We start from the raw sequence: 22,041 nt of genomic DNA, 5'->3' as shown, positions 1-22,041 counted from the left end.
TAATGATTATATACTAGATACACTAGAGGGGGTTAATCCGGTCGCTTGTAAGCCGACAGGAGTAGGAGGGGGGGGGGGGGGTAGAATCCGGCTGCCTCGTCCGGCCAAGGGTATCCCAGGTGAACCCACTGTAGTGCCGTTCAATGCGCCGGCGATCCTTGGACCACAGATGAAAGCAGGTGGACTCTTTGTGGGCCGGCTCTCTCCGGTCCACGGGGGAGAGACGTGAAGCGACCTCGTCTTGCAGAGCGTCTCCTCACCTTGCGTCCTCTCCAGGGGGGGGGGTTCCAACACACGGCAGTGTCGGGGGTCTTTATCCATGGAATAATCAAAGTATACAAAGCATAATCTGTGCCTGGGAAGGCGGGCTGTCGTCGGTAGAATAATCCGGTATACAGGTCCACTCGCTCGTCGGCTCTGGGGCTCCTCGGGTGCAGCTTCACATGGGGTCAACCACCCTGGGTAAGCAGCCAGTTCTCTGCCCGAAACGATGGGGTACTGACTACGGTAGTATTCTCACCGCACGAAGCACTATATATTAACAGACTATTATTAGCTTAATAGACTACGTCCAACTCGACGATATAGTGCCAAATATGACTATTCAAATATTAATATACACGATGTCTCAATACCGATGGTAGGCGAACTTGGCCTTACTCCCACACGTGGCGTCGCGGGGAGGCTTTACGTCTGTGACTCTATTGGAGGGTAAGAAACTGGACTGAAAAGAAAGTCCTACTTTAGTAGCGCAGTATATATACGCACTATGAACAAATAGTCCCATTAGTGGTGCGGTAGCCAGATTCCTACGCGGAACTAGGACTTGTTCGTACATGTGGAGCGGTACGTTTGAACTGGGTCTGAGGGGTATGGCAGCCTGGCACCAAGGTCTCGACCAATAGTAGAATGGAGACTATTATGGGATGTTCAGTAGGCTAGAATGGATATTCAATGCATATTGTACAAGGAATATACAAGGGATATCAGGGAATATTAGAGAATATACAAATACAATTAAATATATATATATAAATATATATATTCGGTTTAATCTGGCCCTTCACAACAGCCACCCCCTGAATAGGTCCCAGACCTAATCAGTTAAACAGAGACAGATTAATCGCGTTGTCTATTTACACATAAGGGTTTGCTGTAGGGGTCAGTCAACTTCACAAAGTCATAGGGTTGTAGGGTCATGGTCATCATCGATTGTGTCTGGGAGTCGAGGCAGTTCTATGAGCCTCGCCACGGGACGGGTGTAAGTGCGACCCTGGACGAGCACTTCAGCTGCTCGGACCTTGCCGTCGGCACCGGTGATCACTTTGCTTACGCGGCCGGCCGGCCACATAGCTCTGGGCAGTGATTGATCAATAATCATGACGACTGTTCCTTCTGTCAAATTGTCTCTCTCCTTTACCCACTTCTGGCGGGTCTGTAGAGACGGTAGGTAGTGCAGTAGGAAACTGTTCCAAAACTTGTCGGCTAATACTTGGCTGTACCTCCACATTCGTCGGCCGTTCGCTTCTTCAGGCCGGTACATTGTCTGTGGTAATGCAGGATCTAGCCGCCCCATCAGGAGTGTGTTGGGGGTAACTGGGTCGATATCCGCCACATCACTGGAGACATATCCGAGGGGCTTCGAGTTAAGTACTCCCTCAATCTCCGTGAGGACTGTCAGTAGGACTTCTTCCGCCACAGTCTGGGCCCCAAGTACTGCGTACAGGGCTGTCTTTATGGAGCGCACTTCTCGTTCCCAAGTGCCACCGAAGTGGGGTGCGTTTGGGGGGTTGAATTGGAAATCAACCTGTGCTGGAGCGAGGTGGGTCTTAAGTTCTGGGCCCATAGCTTGGAAGCTCTCTCTCAGCTCTCTTTCGCCGCCTTTGAAGTTTGTCCCATGATCGGACAATAGGGTAGACGGTCTTCCTTTCCGTGATGTGAATCTTCGGAAGGCCATAAGGAATGAGTCTGTGCTCATGGTCGGGAGAAGCTCGATGTGTATCGCTCTGGTGGTCATGCATTTGAATACAATACCCCACCGCTTCTCGGTTCCTCTTCCTTTCTTTATGTGCAGCGGGCCAAAGCAGTCCATACCCGTTGAGTGGAATGGCTTGTCACCGATTCGGAGGCGACATGGAGGAAGGTCAGCCATCCTTGGTATGCTGGGCTGCGCGCGCCACTTGCGGCAGTCTAGACATGTTCGCTGGAAGCGTCGTACCGCCTCTCTTCCTTGTAGGATCCAGTAACGACGTCTGATTTCCGCGAAGACTCTTTCTGCTCCTGCGTGATGTACATCCTCATCGTATTTCTTTATAATCAGCTCTGTGACCTTGTGTCGGCTGTTCAATACGATCGGGTATTTAATGTCATCCGGTAGATTAGGGGCTCTGCGTAGGCGACCACCCACTCTGATGAGGGTATGAGCGTCGCTCTCGGGGGCCAGGTGAATTAATCTGCTGTCGGATGGGACGGGCTTTCCTCCCTGTAGACAGGCCAATTCATCGGGGAACGAGTCTCTCTGGGCTCGCTGCAGTAGAAGCAATTCTGCTTCCTCGTAGTTAGCTGCTGACATATCAGCGGGGGACTTGCACTCCGGGTGGTACCGCAGGAATGTTCTTTGTTGTGCACTCTCTATGGACGTGCAATCGTCTATGTTAGGGTCGGTGGAGGCTACGGTGCTCAATCCACAGAACACAGACTTCTTATTTTCCACCTCCTCTGGACTTGCTTCCCTCGGGATAGGCATGGGCCACTGTCCTTCCGGGAGTCTTAGGAATGCGGGGCCGTCACTGTAGACATTGCGACGGGTGAGGTCATCCAGGGGCATCCCCCGGGTGATGACGTCAGCTGGGTTCTGTTTTGTATCAACGTAGCGCCACTCTGTTTCTCCGGTTAACTCTTCGGTTAAGTCTTGAATCTCGGTGACTCTGACTCCCACGAAGACTTTGTACTTGCATGAGTCCGATTTGATCCAGGCGAGTACCGTCGTGGAATCTGACCACAGGATTGTTCTAGACACCGGTATGGTGAGCTCACGTTGGATGAGCGTGGCTAGGTGCGCTCCGGCTAGGGCTGCGCAGAGCTCTAGACGTGGGATAGATTGTTGCTTGCGTGGGGCTATTCTCGAGCGGGCGAGGACAAATGCTGTGTAGATCTCTCCCCCCTGGTCTTGGGCCCGCAAGTAGGCTACTGATCCGTATGCGACCTCTGAGGCGTCACTGAAGACGTGTAAGTCCATTTTACATGTCTCTGGCCTCACCGTGGGTGGGAAGTAGCTTCGGCGCAAATTAACGCCTGGGAGTGAGTGGAGCTCCATCTCCCACTCTCTCCAGGTGGATGCAAGGTGTGCGGGAATGGGGTCGTCCCAGCCCTGGTCCTTGTCCCACAATGCTCGTACAATCATTTTTGCCCTGGTGGTGTACGGTAGAATACATCCTAGCGGGTCATATTGTCGGGCGAGTGTTGTGTACACACTCCGTCTGGTGGTCGGCGCCGCCGCCGGCCTTCCCTGCTCCGTAGTCAGGGGCTTGTGTCTGTAGTGAAGCGAATCTGTTTTGAATCGCCACACCAATCCCAGGGTCATCTCCTGGGCTTCTCCCGGGATTGTAGCCATCCAGGTCTCGCTGCTGGCTGCCTTGTCCTCGGAGGAGAGGCTGCGCAGTACTTGCGGATCACTGCTGGCCCACTGCCTGAGATCAAAGCCGCCTTTGATCAATGAGGCGCGGAGTTTAATCAGGAGAGCCTCGGCTTCTTCCTGGGTTGAAAGGCTTTGTAGACAGTTGTCTACGTAGAAGCTGTTCTTTACGCTGTGTCGGACCTCTTCGTCCGCTGCTGGGTCCTCTGCTACATGTTTCTGTAGTGCAAATGTCGCACAGCAGGGGCTGCACGTCGTTCCGAAGGGGAGGACTTCCCATTGGTAGATGGCTGGGTGCTCATCTCCTGGCTTCTCTCTCCATAGGAACCGTAACAGGGGCTTGTCCGCCTCTACTAATCTCACCTGCAGGAACATTCCTTTAATGTCCCCGCTGATGGCCACCTTTTCCTGGCGGAAGCGGAGTAGAACGCCGAGTAGGGAGGGGCCGAGTGTGGGACCGGGCAGTAACTCTTTATTCAGATTTTGGGATCCGATCTGGTAGCTGCAGTTAAATACTATGCGGCCTTTACCGTTGTGATGGACCTTGTGGTGGGGCACGTACCACAATTCAGTGGTCTGGTCAGCCTCTTTAATGTCCATCTTTGTGACGTGTCCCGCTGTGATGAGCTTCTCAATCTCAGCGCGGTATACACTCTCTTGGGCGGGGTTCTTGGCTAAGCGCCGCTCCGTGTTCAGCAGGTACCGTTCTGTGGCGTCTGTCTTGGCGTGGAAAGTAGGCATTCCTTCTCGCCGCAGGAGTGGCGTGGCGTATCTCAACACGCCGTTGACCGGGACTCTCTTGGTCCCTGTCTCGAGGAGGTGAATTGCGTAAATGTCATCTTTAGAGCGAATGTCTTTCTTTCCGTTCTTAAAGGGCATTTGTTCCAAGGTCCATAGCCGCTCTACGTGTTGCAGGAGTGCGGTTTCTCCCTCTGTGACTCGGGAGTGGAGACATCTAGTGGCTGTACTTCGGTTGAGAGATTTGGCGAGCGGGCCTTGGAGAGTCCATCCCAAACGGGTCTCGACTGCTGCAGGACAGCCTCGGGGTCCGGTATGAACCCGGTCTATCGGGACAATGAGGTCTGCATGGTCGGAGCCTATCAACAGGGTCGGCATAGCATTGTCTATGAGCGGGATCGGTAACTTGCGCAGATGTGCATATTTCTCCATCAGCTTGGCGACGGGGTATGTGTACCGCGACAGTCCTATTTCTTGGCTGGTGAAAGCGTCTGCAATCTGGTACCGTCGCTCAGGCTGGCCGCTTGCTGCGATAGAGAATGAGACATTCTCGCCCTTTATCGTCTTCAAATCTCGTCTTATTGTCCGAATTGTCATTTGGGTTTCGCTTCCCCGCAGCCCTAGCTGGGCCGCAGCGGAGGCGAGCAGCAGGGTCTTCTCTGACCCGTCATCGAGGACGGCGTAAGTGTCCAGGACTTTATTCTGGTAGCTTAGTGTCACACGCACTACTTTTAGGAGTACTCGGGCTCCACTGCTGCTGGCGGGATCGATGTACATGACGCTCGCTTTGCGGCTGGATGGTGCAGGTGAAGGGCGCCGTCTGTTACTGTCGTGAAGTATGTCCAGATGGGCTCCATCGCACTTGGTGCACCTTTTTTTTAAGCGGCATTCGGCTGCCATGTGTGAGCGCGCACAGCGAAAACAGCGCTTGTTGGACTTTATCCATTGACCTGCTTCCTCCGCGTTCAGCTTGGGGAAGGAGTCACATTGCGCTAGCCAGTGTTCTTTCTCACAGTAGGGGCACACTATCTTCCACTTCTCCGTTCTGGAGGGGGTACTGTGGCTCCTGCTGCTCGGTACTGACTCCGATTGGTGCATCACAGTCACCGATCTTCTTCCATCATTTAGTCGTCTGGTTCCTTCTCTGGAGCCAGGGGTGCTCCGTCCGAATGTATCTAGCCGTAGGCTGCTGACTTCCCTCGCCAGGAAGTCTGCTAGATCGAGGAGGTTCGGTTCGGGGCCATTCGGGTCTCTGTGGTCCCTCTGCCGCCTAAAGCGCTCCTGACGAGCGGGCGGCAGCTTCTCCAGGATCCTTTCCACATTTGAGTTGGCGTAAAGTTCATGCCTCCCCTTCTCTCTTTGCGCTCCCAACATCCCTACCAGGGACTGCACTCTGATGGACAGGTCGTCCAGTGCTCGATTGTCTATTGCTGGGGGTAAGCGGTCGATGTGTCGGATCTCCTGGATCACGTAATCCCATATGCGCCCATACCTCTGGTCCAATGCTACCAGCGCTGCTGTGTATGGGGTGGTGGAAGTCGCGTAGGCGAGCGCTATATTATGTGCGCGGGGTACCTTTAAGTGCTTCAGTAGGATGGCGTATTTGTGGCGTTCATCCAATACATCCACCAACATGGTCTCCAGACACATGCGGAGTTCTGTATACTGGGCCCGGTTCTCTTGGGTGAAGTCGGGTACCATAGGCGTGCCAATGTATGACGCTGACTGTGGATACATCGGCGAGCGTTGGGGGAGAGGCCTCCTAGGCGAGTCTCCTCCCGCTCCTTGGTATGGGCTGGTACCGGCAGTGTACCATGGCCCGCTTGTCCAGGTGCTGTTCCTCGGTGCGGGTCGTGCGTCGTGCTCACCCGTGTATAGAGTCGGGGGTCTGTAGCGCAGCTCCGCGGGAGTATAGCCTGGGCTGTACCGGACCTCCTGGTCCGGTAGAGTACTGTGCTGTCTTCGGGCGTGGTTCTCCTCCTCTTCCTCTTCGTCTTCAGTTAGGTCATCCAGTGCTTGTAGTCTCTGGTTTAGCCTCTCCACAGGATATGCTGCTCCTTCCCGGTTGCTAGGTCTCGCTTGGACCGGTGGGGGGAGGTGGTCTGTGGGGGGTATAGACCTCGTCTGTTGGTCAAGTTCAGGGTTGTTTACTCGGCTAGGGGATGCCGCCCTGGAGGTGTGTCTAGACGAGTTCCTGGAGCCTCTGGCGGAGGGAGAGGGTGTTGTCCGTCTGATCAGCTGTTCTATTAGTTGCGACTGCTGTCTGTCGCGCGCTGCGTCCCGTTGAGCACCGGCTCGTTCTCTGGCCACATTCTCTTCCATCTGAATGCGTCTTATTTCTAGACGTATCTGCTCGTGTTCGCTTCGCTGCTGGATCTGCAGTCGGTCGCGTTCAGCAGCGGCGTTCAGGCTGATGAGGAAGGCCTGCTGTAGGGTCCTCTCTGCCTCGCTGGGAGAAGGCGGTTGTATAGGGGAGCCTTCCCTCGGGGTACTCCTTGCGGAGCCTTGGAGTTCTATCTCCACGGTGCTCTCCCCGTCTTCTTCCGTGCCGAGTTCTCTCTCGGTAGCGTTGTATTCCTCCCGGGACTCATCGGGGACTACTTCTTCAGTACTGGCGGGGTGTGAAGTCATGTCTGGTTCCCACTGGTCCCCACCGTGAACTTGGTCAGTTACATTAGAGCCCGTAGGGGCCTCTATGGTCGGGGTAGTCTGGGCGTTGGGGTTAGACATACTTTTACTTTCTAGTTTTACCGCGTTTACTGTTAGTAGAAGACTAGGTTGTTGACTGACAGCGTAAGCCTCTAAGTATTGAGGGAGCCGTCGTTCGCGCTGCGGGCGTTGGTTAGGAGGATCGTTTCGTGGAGTGTTCATCATAGGCCATTTCAATATTAATAACACTATATTAATATTACACTAATTACCATCCGGCTCGAAGGACCAATTGTAACTGAGGGGTACAATTCCCTGACTGTATTACTAGATATGATACTTACTACCACTACCTTTGTACTTAATATTCGGCCACCCAGTACACGGCATAAATATATTATCATAAACACTCTCACGTAGATGAAACGGATCCAACACAAATGTACGAAGTCGAAACAGGTCTTTATTTCTACACAGCGATGGTGTGTAGAACAAGCACTTAATCACTTAATTACATTTATGAATTGAAATAGTATGCACTTTTATGGCAAAGAGTATTCGTCGGTATATCAATAGAGAATGTCCAATCTCTGAAGGCGCAGGTGGTAAATATACGACCTGGAATAGTTAAGGAATAACAGCAATGATACTTTAATGATTATATACTAGATACACTAGAGGGGGTTAATCCGGTCGCTTGTAAGCCGACAGGAGTAGGAGGGGGGGGGGGGGTAGAATCCGGCTGCCTCGTCCGGCCAAGGGTATCCCAGGTGAACCCACTGTAGTGCCGTTCAATGCGCCGGCGATCCTTGGACCACAGATGAAAGCAGGTTGACTCTTTGTGGGCCGGCTCTCTCCGGTCCACGGGGGAGAGACGTGAAGCGACCTCGTCTTGCAGAGCGTCTCCTCACCTTGCGTCCTCTCCAGGGGGGGGGGTTCCAACACACGGCAGTGTCGGGGGTCTTTATCCATGGAATAATCAAAGTATACAAAGCATAATCCGTGCCTGGGAAGGCGGGCTGTCGTCGGTAGAATAATCCGGTATACAGGTCCACTCGCTCGTCGGCTCTGGGGCTCCTCGGGTGCAGCTTCACATGGGGTCAACCACCCTGGGTAAGCAGCCAGTTCTCTGCCCGAAACGATGGGGTACTGACTACGGTAGTATTCTCACCGCACGAAGCACTATATATTAACAGACTATTATTAGCTTAATAGACTACGTCCAACTCGACGATATAGTGCCAAATATGACTATTCAAATATTAATATACACGATGTCTCAATACCGATGGTAGGCGAACTTGGCCTTACTCCCACACGTGGCGTCGCGGGGAGGCTTTACGTCTGTGACTCTATTGGAGGGTAAGAAACTGGACTGAAAAGAAAGTCCTACTTTAGTAGCGCAGTATATATACGCACTATGAACAAATAGTCCCATTAGTGGTGCGGTAGCCAGATTCCTACGCGGAACTAGGACTTGTTCGTACATGTGGAGCGGTACGTTTGAACTGGGTCTGAGGGGTATGGCAGCCTGGCACCAAGGTCTCGACCAATAGTAGAATGGAGACTATTATGGGATGTTCAGTAGGCTAGAATGGATATTCAATGCATATTGTACAAGGAATATACAAGGGATATCAGGGAATATTAGAGAATATACAAATACAATTAAATATATATATATAAATAAATATATATATTCGGTTTAATCTGGCCCTTCACAACACATAGAAACAGCGTTTTTTTTATGCGGGCGACTAGGAAGGAGATTTTTTTATCTCTACCGAGTGCCAGTGCACTAGGTTAGACTCGATGACTCACGTGCATCTCCGGGGGGAGATGACGGAGTAGATCATTACATTGGCGGAGGGGTCTCACGCCCATGAGGTGGGCCGCCAGGAGCAGCGCATTCACGCTCTGTCCATCTTGGTGGTGTTGTTTTAGATCGACACGCGTACCTACCCCCCTCTTAGGACTAGCGTCTCCGGCGTTGGTGAGAAACGCAATCTCCGCTACGCCACCTGACCGCATCAATGATGAATTCTAATAAGAAACACCAGACAACGTTCCCTCCATGCTGTCTGGGACGAGCAGCAGGAAGCCGGTCAATAAGACACAGACACAGGCCTTATATGACGCGACTGAGGGCAACCCCGTCAATTCTGCTCCTCACATAAGAGGGGAAGACAGAAGGTCCCCCAGAGAGACCTCTACGTGAGTACAATTGAAAAAGATACATGCAATAATAATTGGGCCAAGTGACCAACGGCCCAATACACACTGTAATAGAGCAGAGCAGAAAACAAACCGTTTTCGAATGCATCGCATCATCCAACTTTGACAAAGACAGCGGTCTGCAGTACAGCGCCTGTAACCTCACGGATGTCTCCTGGCCAATAGGAAACACGCCCAGTGACGTAACCCATGGCCGGGGGGAAATCCCATGACCCACCCATCCTAACATGGAGTGGAACCAGGGAACCAGGGAACCCCCCCCCCTCTCCCTGTGACGCGCTGCCCCTCAGCCGACAGGGAAAACTGACAGGCAGGAGGTCCCACCTCCCGGCCAATCAGTAAAGGGGGGGGAAGGATTTATCAGCCCACCCCTTATGACCCCTCACCCCTGATACGATGCAACGACAAAGCAGAGCCATGACACCAGTCATAGCATGCTACATGAAAGCGCATTATACCCGTTAGGGTAACAGCTTCACATTCTGCACGCCAGCCACAGACTATAACCTCGTCTGTGCAAAAACTGGCTTTATACATGGCTTCAGGCTCATGTGCGAACTTGCCACCTGAATTTTTTACACCTTTACCCTAACCTAAAGTAAGAAAAACACAGACCAAGAGAGCTACACATGTAAACTTCTGTAGGCCAACACCTAACCCAGTTGTGGATTCAATGCCACGTTTACTTAACGTGAACACGATACACAACCCTCACACAACACACAACCATCACAATAAAAAGGGGCAAAAGTTCACTCTCACTACTGCAAGAGGAACGCCGTTTTTTATGATGAGAGAAGACATAAGTCCTCGATCAAGTGTTGGTCACAGGCCTTGCTAAGTCTACATAACAGCGACCAAACAATTTTCAGAGAAATTGCCTCTCTCTAAGCAAGAGCACAACCCCAGCAGAAGCTGAGGGATTTACACCGTATCCCCAAAAATATAGTGAATCAACACACATTTTGTAAACAAAATCATATTTGAGGGGGGGGGGGGGGGGGGGGGGGGCTAGGGGCAAACCAGGGAATAATTTCACCCACCCCTCACCACCTCACCCCTGATACGACGCCAAATGTGTAGAGTAAAAGCTTTACATCATGCACGCCAGCCACAGCCGAAAACCTTGTTTGAAAACAGGTTTCCCACAGCTCTGCTTATGTGTGAAAAAAACTTGCCACTTGTTATTTTCATCATTACCCTCAAGTAAAGAATAACAAGCTAAGAGAGGGACTCAGCCCTCGATCATATGCCACTATGCACAGCATTGTAGGGTAACACCCAGCCGGTTGTGGGCTCAGCCACGTTGTCTAAACGTTACATGAACACACAACTTCTCATCATAACAAAAACCCAGTTCATTTTTACTAACGTAAAAAACAACGCTGTTCTTAGGTAGAGAGAAGACATAAGCCTTGGCCAACGCTAACCTAACCTATACAAAGCGACCAAGACAATCTTCACACCACACGTCGTATCTCCAAATGTAGTGAAGTAACATATGTTTTGTTAAACAAAGACATCGTTATTAACTAAAAACATTCGGGAGGGGGAGGAAGGAAGAGTGGGGTAATGTCCAATGGACACCTTACCTGCACCAATGAACTTTAAGTCCATTGGTAGCTTTAACTGCTTATAATAAAACCATCCGCTTAGCAAGGAAAGATTACTTCTCTAAAATCATTACAGAAAATGCTGGAAACTCCAGAATCCTCTTTTCCACTATTAATGTACTACTCAACACTGCCCCTATAGGGCGGGCCATACTTTTTTTTTTTTGGAAAATCAATGGAGTGGGGTGTCTAAAATATGTGTTTTCTTGTGGGGAATTCAAATATGGGATTATTTTTCTAATCGGATAACTCCTACCTACATTGTTTTGGATTTCAAAATGGCCGATTTGACCATTTTTCACCCCTTGGCCATACATGGATGCCAACATGAATCTGAAGGAAATCCTAACATGCAAGGTGTCTAAATGATGCGTTTCTTAATGGGGAATTCAAATATGAGTTCATTTTTGGCATAGGATAACTCTAACCTACATCATTTTGGATTTCAAAATGGCCGATTTTACCATTTTTCACCCCTTGGCCATACATGGATGCCAACATGAATCTGAAGGAAATCCTAACATGCAAGGTGTCTAAATGATGTGTTTCTTAATGGGGAATTCAAATATGAGGTAATCTTTGGGATAGGATAAATATAACCTGCATAATTTTGGATTTCAAAATGGCTGATTTTACCATTTGAACCCATTGGTATTGTATTACAAATTTGCAAAGATAAAAAATATATGGGAAATCATTTATAATGACAAAGCCATCAAATGTATTAACAAGTGAACTGTATATAACTGGATACAACTCCAAAGATCAATAATAATAATACTAACAATAATAAATTGTATTTGTAATGCACACAAACACCTAAGTGCTAAATCTCGATCTCCTGACTTCTTGAACTTTGCCAGGTTCCAATATCTTGATTGGACTCATTCTTGGATGGCAAGATCTCCTACTGTACTGCTTTAGCCACCAACCTACAAACACAAACTTAAAGTCAACGTCAGCCATAAATAGGTGAGCTCTTTCCAGAACTACTCAGCAGAAACCTCTGTAACCATTTTAACAAACGTCTCAATGTATTGAGAAAATCCATGGGGCTCCATCAATCCTCTATCTTCTTAAATTTGATCAGGTTGCACAAGTCCTGCTTGGATTCATTCTTGGACATCAGCCTCCTGCTGGTCTCCTGAGCCCTGATCCCTCCATCCCTTTTTTCTTGTGAAAAGTACTTAGCAGAGGCCTCAGTCACCATTTTAACAACCCTCTCGATGCTTTGTGTGTGGCAAGGCCAGTCGAGAACCTCCATGGGGGTGTTGATTAAGTTCTTCACCTCGGAGGTGCTTAGGGAGCAGGTGAGAGGTGGCTCTGACAAATCTTCTGACCAGCTGATTAAGCCACCAATGCTGGAAGCGTCACTATTGATGTGAGGTGTTCTTCTGATCCTGACACAGGAGTCTCCCAGCTTGAGTGTCTGGATCCCCCTCTCCCCTGATGGCCAGGATTCTCTCCACCCCCTCAATTCTCTCTTTTTGATCCTCAGAGCACAGCAGTGTTGGAGGATGGCTTCACTGTGGGCATACCAAGCAGATCTTCTTACAGTTGGCATCACAACATCCAGCACCTCCTTCCTCTGAGACTTGAGGCAGTCCAGCTGAAACAGGATGTGCCTAGGCCCTTCGATCCAGGAGTGCTTGACCTTCATGTTGAACCAACATGGATAATACACTCCAATGATGAATTCCACAATGCATTGTAGATTATTCAGGTTCTTTCTTTTAAGTTGATGCTTTGACACCCAGAGCCTGAGGAGTCTGTTTGCTGTGGTGAGCCAGCGGCTGTGGTTTACCGGTCCAATCTCCAGCAGAGCCAGCCTTGCAGAAAGCACTCCATCCCTGATTGCACAGACCAGCTTATAGCCATAGTGTTGATCAGTTGAGAGATCTTGAATGATCTTCTCAGGCAGCTTGATCAGCGGAGGGCCAAGAAAGATCCTGGTGAAGTTAGGATTGATCTCCAAGTCTGTAACAGAATCAAGGAGCTGTCCTATTGGCCCAGACAATTTGTTGTCTGACAGAGTAGCCCCATCAACTTCAACAATGAGACGGCGCAGTGGAAGTTCACCAGTGTGCAGGTTGCACACCAACCAGACCAGCTTTCTCCCTAGGTGCAGCTCCAGCTTCCGCATTACACCTGCCTTCACTCCAGTGTTGACATTGGTCGAGTCTCCTCCAATGGCCCACAAGGTCTTATCAGAACCTCTCTCTTTCAGCCAGGCAAACAGGACCTTAGCAATCTTCTCTGCATGGGACTCCTCTTTAGTTGCTTTCTCTGGTGTAAAGTGGAACAGATAGTTGCTGCCAGGCTCACTAGCAACACTATAGTGTTCTTCCTTGATCTTTGCAGGAAAAGATTGGTCACTGCCCTCAGCTTCCATCATCACATTGGTCATGTCAATCCGGCCATCAAAGAGGATACAGGAGATCCCCCCCTCCTCCCTGCACTTCTCCTCAAACTCTTCCCCCAGCTCTTGCATCAACTTTTCTTGTGCTCTCTTAACCTTGTTCTTATCAATCACTTTACTTGTGTCATCTTCTAAGATGAGTCCTGCATCAATCAGAGCTGCAGTTGCTATAGCTGTAGTTGGCCTTAGACCTATGCCATACCTTACACTAGCAAGGGCGATGTTTGGAATCTCGTCATAATTGTTCCGTAGCTTTGCTGAAGCTGCAGGGTCAGTTTCAGGAATGAGCTCAACTTCAGGGACTGTAAGGAAGCTCTCAACATCCTTCCTGGCAACCTTGTCTGCTGCTGCAAAGCTTTCTTCTTTGCCCCTTCTCCTTTTCTCTGCCTTCTTTTCCATCCCCTGCCTTTCCAATGTTTTAAGAAGATAGAGGATTGATGGAGCCCCATGGATTTTCTCAATACATTGAGACGTTTGTTAAAATGGTTACAGAGGTTTCTGCTGAGTAGTTCTGGAAAGAGCTCACCTATTTATGGCTGACGTTGACTTTAAGTTTGTGTTTGTAGGTTGGTGGCTAAAGCAGTACAGTAGGAGATCTTGCCATCCAAGAATGAGTCCAATCAAGATATTGGAATCTGGCAAAGTTCAAGAAGTCAGGAGATCGAGATTTAGCACTTAGGTGTTTGTGTGCATTACAAATACAATTTATTATTGTTAGTATTATTGTTATTGATCTTTGGAGTTGTATCCAGTTATATACAGTTAACTTGTTAATACATTTGATGGCTTTGTCATTATAAATGATTTCCCATATATGTTTTATCTTTGCAATTTTGTAATACAATACCAATGGGTTCAAATGGTAAAATCAGCCATTTTGAAATCCAAAATGATGCAGGTTATATTTATCCTATCCCAAAAATGACCTCATATTTGAATTCCCCATTAAGAAACACATCATTTAGACACCTTGCATGTTAGGATTTCCTTCAGATACATGTTGGCATCAATGTATGGCCAAGGGGTGAAAAATGGTAAAATCGGCCATTTTGAAATCCAAAATGATGTAGGTTAGAGTTATCCTATCCCAAAAATGAACTCATATTTGAATTCCCCATTAAGAAACACATCATTTAGACACCTTGCATGTTAGGATTTCCTTCAGATTCATGTTGGCATCCATGTATGGCCAAGGGGTGAAAAATGGTCAAATCGGCCATTTTGAAATCCAAAACAATGTAGGTAGGAGTTATCCGATTAGAAAAATAATCCCGTATTTGAATTCCCCACAAAAGAACACATATTTTAGACACCCCACTCGATTGATTTTCCAAAAAAAAAAAAGTATGGCCCGCCCTACTGCCCCTACACCTACACCTCCTCAGTCATCAACGGTTAAGTGTGAAGAACTTGCACTATTCTTTAACAACAAAATAACCTTGATCAGGGCCAGCATTACTCATGATGGAAATAAAGCTGATTGCGGCAAACCGTGCAATGTAACCATGAGAAGTTTCACATGCATCACATTAGATGTACTCTGCAAAACTGTCTCAGAATGTAACTCCTCCACCTCAGACATTGACCCTATACCTACAGCTTTCTTCAAACGGGTATTTAATAGTGTTTCAAGCCCTGTGCTAGATATCATAAACACTTCCCTTAGGACTGGTATTTTCCCGGATGCCTTTAAAACAGCAGTTGTAAAGCCATTACTAAAAAAACCTAACTTGGATAGTAATGAAATGGCAAATTATCGTCCATTATTACATGGCGTTTTCACATACGCCAAAATGCTTGCTTGTGATTGGTCAATAGCCCCCCGACAGCGGTCATTATTTTTCAATAATGGCCGCAGATTTTTCAATAATGACCGCAGTGCGCAGCTGTTCGCAATCAAGCCCACTGACACACACTGTTTCAGTGCGGTGTTCTGCTGCCGGCGATGACAGGGGGCGGAGCGACGAGCGGAGCCAGAACACAGCGGAGCCAGAACAGAGGCAGGCTGCCCACGATAATAATAATCACTTTATTTGGGCTGACAGAGCCACAGAACAACTGCGATTTGTCAAATGAATTAGGTATATTGTTAGTAAGTTAGCCATGTAATAAGCGGGATAATGTATAGCTTTACTCGGTCATTGTCGCAAAATAATTGACCTTCACTGACGTTTAAAACACCTCGCCGAAGCGGCTCGGTATTTTAAACTACGTGTCGGTCAATTATTTTGCGACAATGACCTCGTAGCTATACATTATCCCTTACATATCCAACCTACCATTCATTAGTAAAGTACTTGAAAAGATAGTTTCAGTTCAAATAAATTCCTTTCTTGAAGAAAACAACATCTTAGAAGAATTTCAGTCAGGATTCAGAAAATATCATAGCACTGAAACTGCCCTCACCAAAATAATCAGTGACCTCAGACTAAACTCTGACGAGAATAAGATCTCCATCCTTATCCTGTTAGATCTCAGTGCAGCATTTGATACAATCGATCACGATATTCTAATCGATCGTCTTGAAAACCATGTCGGTTTCTCAGACCATGTGCTGGGCTGGTTTAAAACATACATCAGAGGGAGGAAATTCTATGTTAAACTAGGAGATCACATGTCTGATATATACGACAACAACTATGGAGTTGCACAAGGGAGTTGCTTAGGTCCTTTACTCTTCTCCCTTTACATGTTACCGCTGGGTGATATCATCAGAGAACATAATGTAGATTTCCATAGCTATGCGGATGATACACAACTGTACATATCTGCTGAACCAAATGATACAGCGATTAGCTCCATTACAGACTGCTTACTGGCAATAAATAAATGGATGAGTAAGAACTTCCTGAAACTAAACGAGAACAAAACTGAAATTCTAATTATCGGCTCCAAAACTAAAAAAGAAACATTAATAAAGAACCTGGGGGGACTAACCCCCTTCAATTCTCATATTAGCAAAGTGACGAAAACATCGTTCTTCCATCTCAGAAATATAGCAAAAGTACGACCATTTATTAATCAGAACGATGCTGAGAAGCTAATTCATGCATTCATATCTAGCCGGTTAGACTACTGTAATGCACTTTTCACGGGTCTCCCTAAGAAAACCACAGAGAGGGTTCAGCTAATCCAAAACTCTGCAGCCCGACTGCTAACTAGAACCAAAAGGAGAGAGCACATTAGTCCAGTCTTAGCCGCTTTACACTGGCTTCCTGTAACATTTAGAATTGACTTTAAGGTCCTTCTCCTTACATACAAAGCTCTAAATGGACAGGGACCTAGCTACATCGCCAACACTCCAATAAATTACACACCAGCAAGAACACTGCGATCATCAGCTGCTGGACTACTAGAGGCTCCCAGAAGCAGTCAAAAGAGGATCGGTAATGCAGCCTTTATCAACTATGCCCCAAAACTATGGAACAAACTACCCCAAAACATCAGGGAAGCCAACTCGCTAGACATCTTTAAAAGACAGCTTAAAACCTATCTCTTTGCTCAGGCATTTCACTGATAGATATCTGCTACCACCTAGTGGCAAGAGGAAACATCAGGGATATCCTGACACAACTTGTATTTATTCTTACCCTGCCTACTCTTATACACTGCCTATCAAATTCATGTGTCGGTTATTGCACTTTTTACTTCTTACTGATGACTATTTTTAAACTGAATCATTTTAAACTATTCTTATTATTTGCTAGATCCAAATGTGAAACACTGTGATTATTTGTTCATGAATTACAGCAGTATTACTGAATAGAGAGCCTATTAGGATGCTAGATCCTAATGTGAAACACTGTGATTTGCCATATCTTGCTATGCTCGCTCATGCCTGTATTTTTTATGTCCGTTCTATTTTATAATTTTTTGACTATTTTTAAACTGAATCATTTTAAACTATTTTTACTATTGTGTTACTGAAAACTGTAAGCGGAGAGCCTATTGGGATGCTAGATCCTAATGTGAAACACTGTGATTCTACCTGTCTATCTTTTTATGCTCGCTTATGCCTGTATTTTTTACTGTTGTGAAGCACTTTGAACTGCAACCTCTGTATGAAAAGTGCTATACAAATAAAGTTATTATAATGAACGCAGGACGAAAGGCTGTAACACGTATTCTCACGGCTAGCGCCAATGGTTGTAGCACAAGCTAAACAGCTAACTCTAGGCTAACTGATAGCATCAAGCTAACGTTCCCAGCCGAGCGCAGCCGCCAGCTAACGTCATAGCTAAACAGCTAACTGGCTAAGAGTTAGCTCATACCGGCTATTGCTAGCCACTAGCTAACGCAGAAGCAAACTAAGCAGCTACTACTGAAAGCTGTACAACGTGAGAAAACACTTCAGACAGCCGCTGTCTTTTCCTCTTCTTATCCGAAGAAAAAAGGGAAAAGGCAACACACGCCCCTGTTCAGAACGGTGTTTACCAGACACAGCGGTGTCGGCAGCAAGCCCCTCGTTGTACGCGGGCTGCAGCCGACCTGAGCTCTGGGATATTCTCATAACGAACACCAAGCTCACCTCCCTCGCGCCGGGTGTTTTTCATCTTGAAAAGCGGGGCCAGCACGGCGACAGAGGGTATCCGTTTGTCCAGAGACCCGGGGAATTGAACCGCAGATTCGGAATCACGGTCCCAGGAAAACAAAGCTACGACTTCACTGAGGAGGAGCTAATGTTATCGTGGGGCATCAGACTAGAACCCCCTCCACGCCGCTAAGGGGCAGCGAAAAGGATCCTAGCCTGGAGCCGACCTTCGTAAGCTGTGCCGTTGACCCCCCACAACTGACACACCTGGCGCCCGCGTCGCAAAAAACATCACCCGCCCAGAGAGGCCGTCAGCCCCCACACAGCCGACCGCCTCCCAAGCATAGTGTCCAGCTGCAGAGCCGGAGGCAATGCCGGCGGGGATTGCTCAGCGACTCGCGCCCCTAATGCGAAGTGCCGGTGGAGGTCAGAATGATCATCATCTTCTAGACACTCCGGTGGCGAAGACATTATCGCTGTATTTCCTCGAAAAATTGTGAGAGAGAAAACAAAGATATAATGTCAACGCAGCTCCTCTTCTCCAATAACTATTTCGGTCACTAAACTAAAGTGGTGTATACAGGCATTTTACGGTGGTGAAAATAGGGAAGGAGCTGATGGTGTGGCCACGACCCCGCTTATGTAGAGGAGCGGATGTGGGTGTGGCCAGGCGGATGGGTGTGTGCATGTGGAGAAAATTATTCAATATTAGACTGGATAAAGGGATAGTTCCAAGAGAGCAGAGCGTAAGCTATACGATAATATAACTATACATGTACATACGTATACAAATTTATTATTTTTTGCATGTTCAACAGAAGATACTGACTGTCAAATGACCATAGTATTGTCCCCATAGCTATAATATAGAATATACAGTAGATATAGCTCTACAAACAAGGTGACGCACCCCTATCTTTAAAGCGTGGCCTAGCTAGAACAGGATGAGGAAAATCCCTGGCGCTGAATGAGTTAAAGAAAGAAATATTCCACCCTTATTTCGGGCTGTTGGAGACAGTAAATGTGGAACTGTTATATGGCACAGGAGTAACATCGTTAGCCTCATACAATAATCGCCTAAGTCATTTTTCAAGATTGTTGGAAAAGAGCCTCGGAAGTCAGTCACAAGTCATACGAGTGAGTTAGGCAGATGTTTTTTTTTTAACGTAACAAGTGTTCCGATTGGCTGAGGACATAGGCACTAAGCCAGGGCGATGCAGCAGTGTGAGGAGAGTAGTTAGGCAGAATCTGAATCCTGAGGTTGGGTTTCCCCCAGTAATACACATACCCTTCTTATTCTGTTGATAATATCCTCCAAGTCCTCGATGGTTTTCAGTTGTCTTTGGATTTCTTTCTAATGGGAAAACAGAGGAGAAAGTGGGTTAGAAGGTTTCTCTCCAATAACACCAATGTCTGTTTATCTTCATTGCAGTGAGACAGAGTCAGGCTCCTTTGTATGTAAACGTGACACCACCTCAGCCTCCCTTCTCTCCACCCTCCAAGTCCAACCTTCGCAGTTTTGGGGACAGAGCTCTTCTCCAGGATAGCTCACAGGCTCTGGAACTCTCTTCCCCAAGACACTAGATACTCAGAATCTCTCTGAGTTTTCCAATCCCGCATAAAGACCCATCTCTTCTCCATCCTTGCGTGTTTGTGTTACTTTGTCTGTTGTTTGTCTCACTACCACCACGCTTAGTGTAAAGTGACTTTGAGTTCTAGAAAAGCAATATAAAATCGCATTTATTACCATTATTATTGTCCTCCCTTGCAGGTCCACGGCCATTTATGTAATGCTAGCTACACTAGCTAAATATCACAGCCGGTCAAATAAACGTCCATTGTGAAGAACTTGACCCCCCACCCCAGCGACACTATATCATATAATTCAATTGAGAGAGAGAGAGAGAGAGAGAGAGAGAGAGAGAGAGAGAGAGAGAGAGAGTCTGCCTGTTTCAAACCTTCAAATAGTTATTTTCACTCAAAGTCGTGTTCGATTCAACATCGGCATCCAGAAAGCAGACAGACTCTACATTGAAATTATAACCCTCCCTGCTCTTCTCACTTTAGCTTCCAGTAGTTCCAGGTCAGCCGTCTCCAGCACATGTTCCTTGTCCATCTCTAGCTGCTTGGCCAGGTGGTCTATGTGGGTCAGCTCGTCACAGAGCTCCTGGTTCTTCATGGACAGATTGGCCACTTCACTGGAGGCATCCTGTTTCTTCTGCTGCAGCCCCTCTACCTTCTGCTCCAGGGTCCTGTTGGTCTCCTGCAGGTACTCTATCTGTGGACCCAAGGCAACAGTAATATCTCGGGTCAGGCAGGCAAGAACGGTGCGATATGTGCAAAGTGGGGAAGTGTACTATACTATCAAACTGAAACGTTCAAATTCACAATATTCACATATTTCAGAAATCTGACTAAATATATTTTTTTGGTATTCATTTAGACAACAAAATTGTTGAATTGACAGTTCACAATATCAAAAGGAACCCACAACACAGTGTATGTTACTTGCCTGAAGGTTGAGGTGGGCAATCACTTTCTCATTACTAATATTCTGAGCCTCTATGGAGATGACATCATGAGGACGACCTCCATCAAGTGCACGATTTAGACGATCAATCTCTGTGTCTCGCTCCTCAACCTAACAACAATAACAACAACGGTATTACTAAAAAGAAAGCAACACAGGATTAACTTAATGAGAACATTAAGCATATTACAACTTCAAGTTCTTCTAATTCATGTATTTGTTTCTCACCTGGGTGTTTAAGTGTTTGATACATCCCTGAGCTCTTTCCAGGTCAAGTTCTACTTTTGTGATCTTTTCCTGCAGCCCATTGATTCTAGAAAATAGGATTTTAAACAAACAATCAATAAATGCATCACACATACATAGAAAGATCTCTATCTATTGTGTGACTCTCAATACTATCCCCATACTAGTGTATTATAGTAAATTGTAGTGTATTATAATGAATTATAGTAAATTGTAGTGTATTCTAGTTAATTCTAGTGTATAACAGTGAATTATAGTAAATGATAGTGTATTCCAGTGAATCATAGTGTATTATAGTGTAATATAGTGAATTATTGTGTATTATACTCATAGTATTCGATTGCAGACTTCTTGGTTGCAAACACATGATTGTAAATACCTGTATGGCAGGTATGATTAAATGCCAACCGTGGCAATGTTCCATATTGCCATTGTGTGACTCCCACTACTGTCCCCAAACTAGAGCTGAGAAGCTACAAAAGGAGAGTAAACCTCTCATCAGCCAACTGCAGTAGATCGGCAATGTACGGGTCATCAGGCTGCACCACAGGATACGCAGTTGTGGTGGAGGGGGGGGGGAGGTCATCAATCTGCATCCTCTGACGTCGGAAAGGAATGCTGCGCTTTCTCCCTCCTATCAAAGCACAACGGATACAATAGGTTAGGGCTGTCCCCAACTAAGGATTTGGATAGTGGACTATGATTGGCCGAAATTTGCCGATAGTCGACTATTAGTCGACTATGAAAAAAATAAAGAATTTGAAAGAAAAAAAAGTATAATTATAATTTTTTTTTATCATTCCATTTGGGCTGTGGGGGGTGCTTAATGTCTGAAGGAGTCAACGGAAGGCTTCTTGTCCTCTGCAAAAGCATGCAATTGGTCCACTGATGGATACATCTTGATATTTGTCTAGTGTGTTCATTAGATGGGTGAAATCCTCTTTCAGTGCCTCTGTGCCTGTTTTCTTAGGCTGTCAGCCTCTGGTATGCGTGCCATTAGCGTTAGCCACGCTTCTAGGCCTCTTTTCTTTTGGAAAGAATGATAAAGAAATATATATATATTTAATATATATATATTTTTTTGTATTCGACTAAGAGGTTGGCAGTCGACTACGGCTCCTTTCGATCGATTAGTCGACTATTCGACTAATAGGGGTCAGCCCTACAATGGGTACTCGTTTAATTTTTTAGAAGCATATCTCTGGTGTCCTGGGTGCGTGTATCACTTCCGCAACGGATTTAGTCGGATTTCGGTTTCCGGGTTCGCCTGATTGGCCGCGACGGCCACGTGACACGCCGCGGCACCCCCCCGCGGCAGCGGCAGACTCAGCAGGCTTGCCGCTGCGCCCTGCTGTGGCGAGACGCTGGAGTTCACTTCCCCTTTCACATCGCGCCACGCTTATGCTGTCTAGCACAGTCTCTAACAGTAACAGTAAGAAGCATTTT

General features: G+C 47.1%; 1 protein-coding gene across 1 annotated transcript in view; it reads right to left on the bottom strand.

The window, feature by feature from the left end:
* cep135 (centrosomal protein 135) overlaps positions 1–22,041 on the bottom strand; it is a 79,674-nt gene that overhangs the window by 47,393 nt on the left and 10,240 nt on the right. The window contains exons 5-9 of the mRNA XM_084307429.1: positions 21,088–21,229; positions 20,578–20,662; positions 20,328–20,460; positions 19,882–20,093; positions 19,108–19,173 (exon numbers count right to left, since the gene is read on the bottom strand). Coding sequence (XP_084163555.1) covers positions 19,108–19,173; positions 19,882–20,093; positions 20,328–20,460; positions 20,578–20,662; positions 21,088–21,229 — 638 coding nt within the window. The remainder of the gene's footprint in view (positions 1–19,107; positions 19,174–19,881; positions 20,094–20,327; positions 20,461–20,577; positions 20,663–21,087; positions 21,230–22,041) is intronic.

Source organism: Notolepis coatsorum (assembly GCF_963971535.1).
Source record: "Notolepis coatsorum genome assembly, chromosome: 2".
NCBI classification, from domain to species: Eukaryota; Metazoa; Chordata; class Actinopteri; order Aulopiformes; family Paralepididae; genus Notolepis; species Notolepis coatsorum.
The sequence above is the reverse complement of the archived record's forward strand: the minus strand, read 5'-3'. Positions and strand labels throughout refer to the sequence as shown.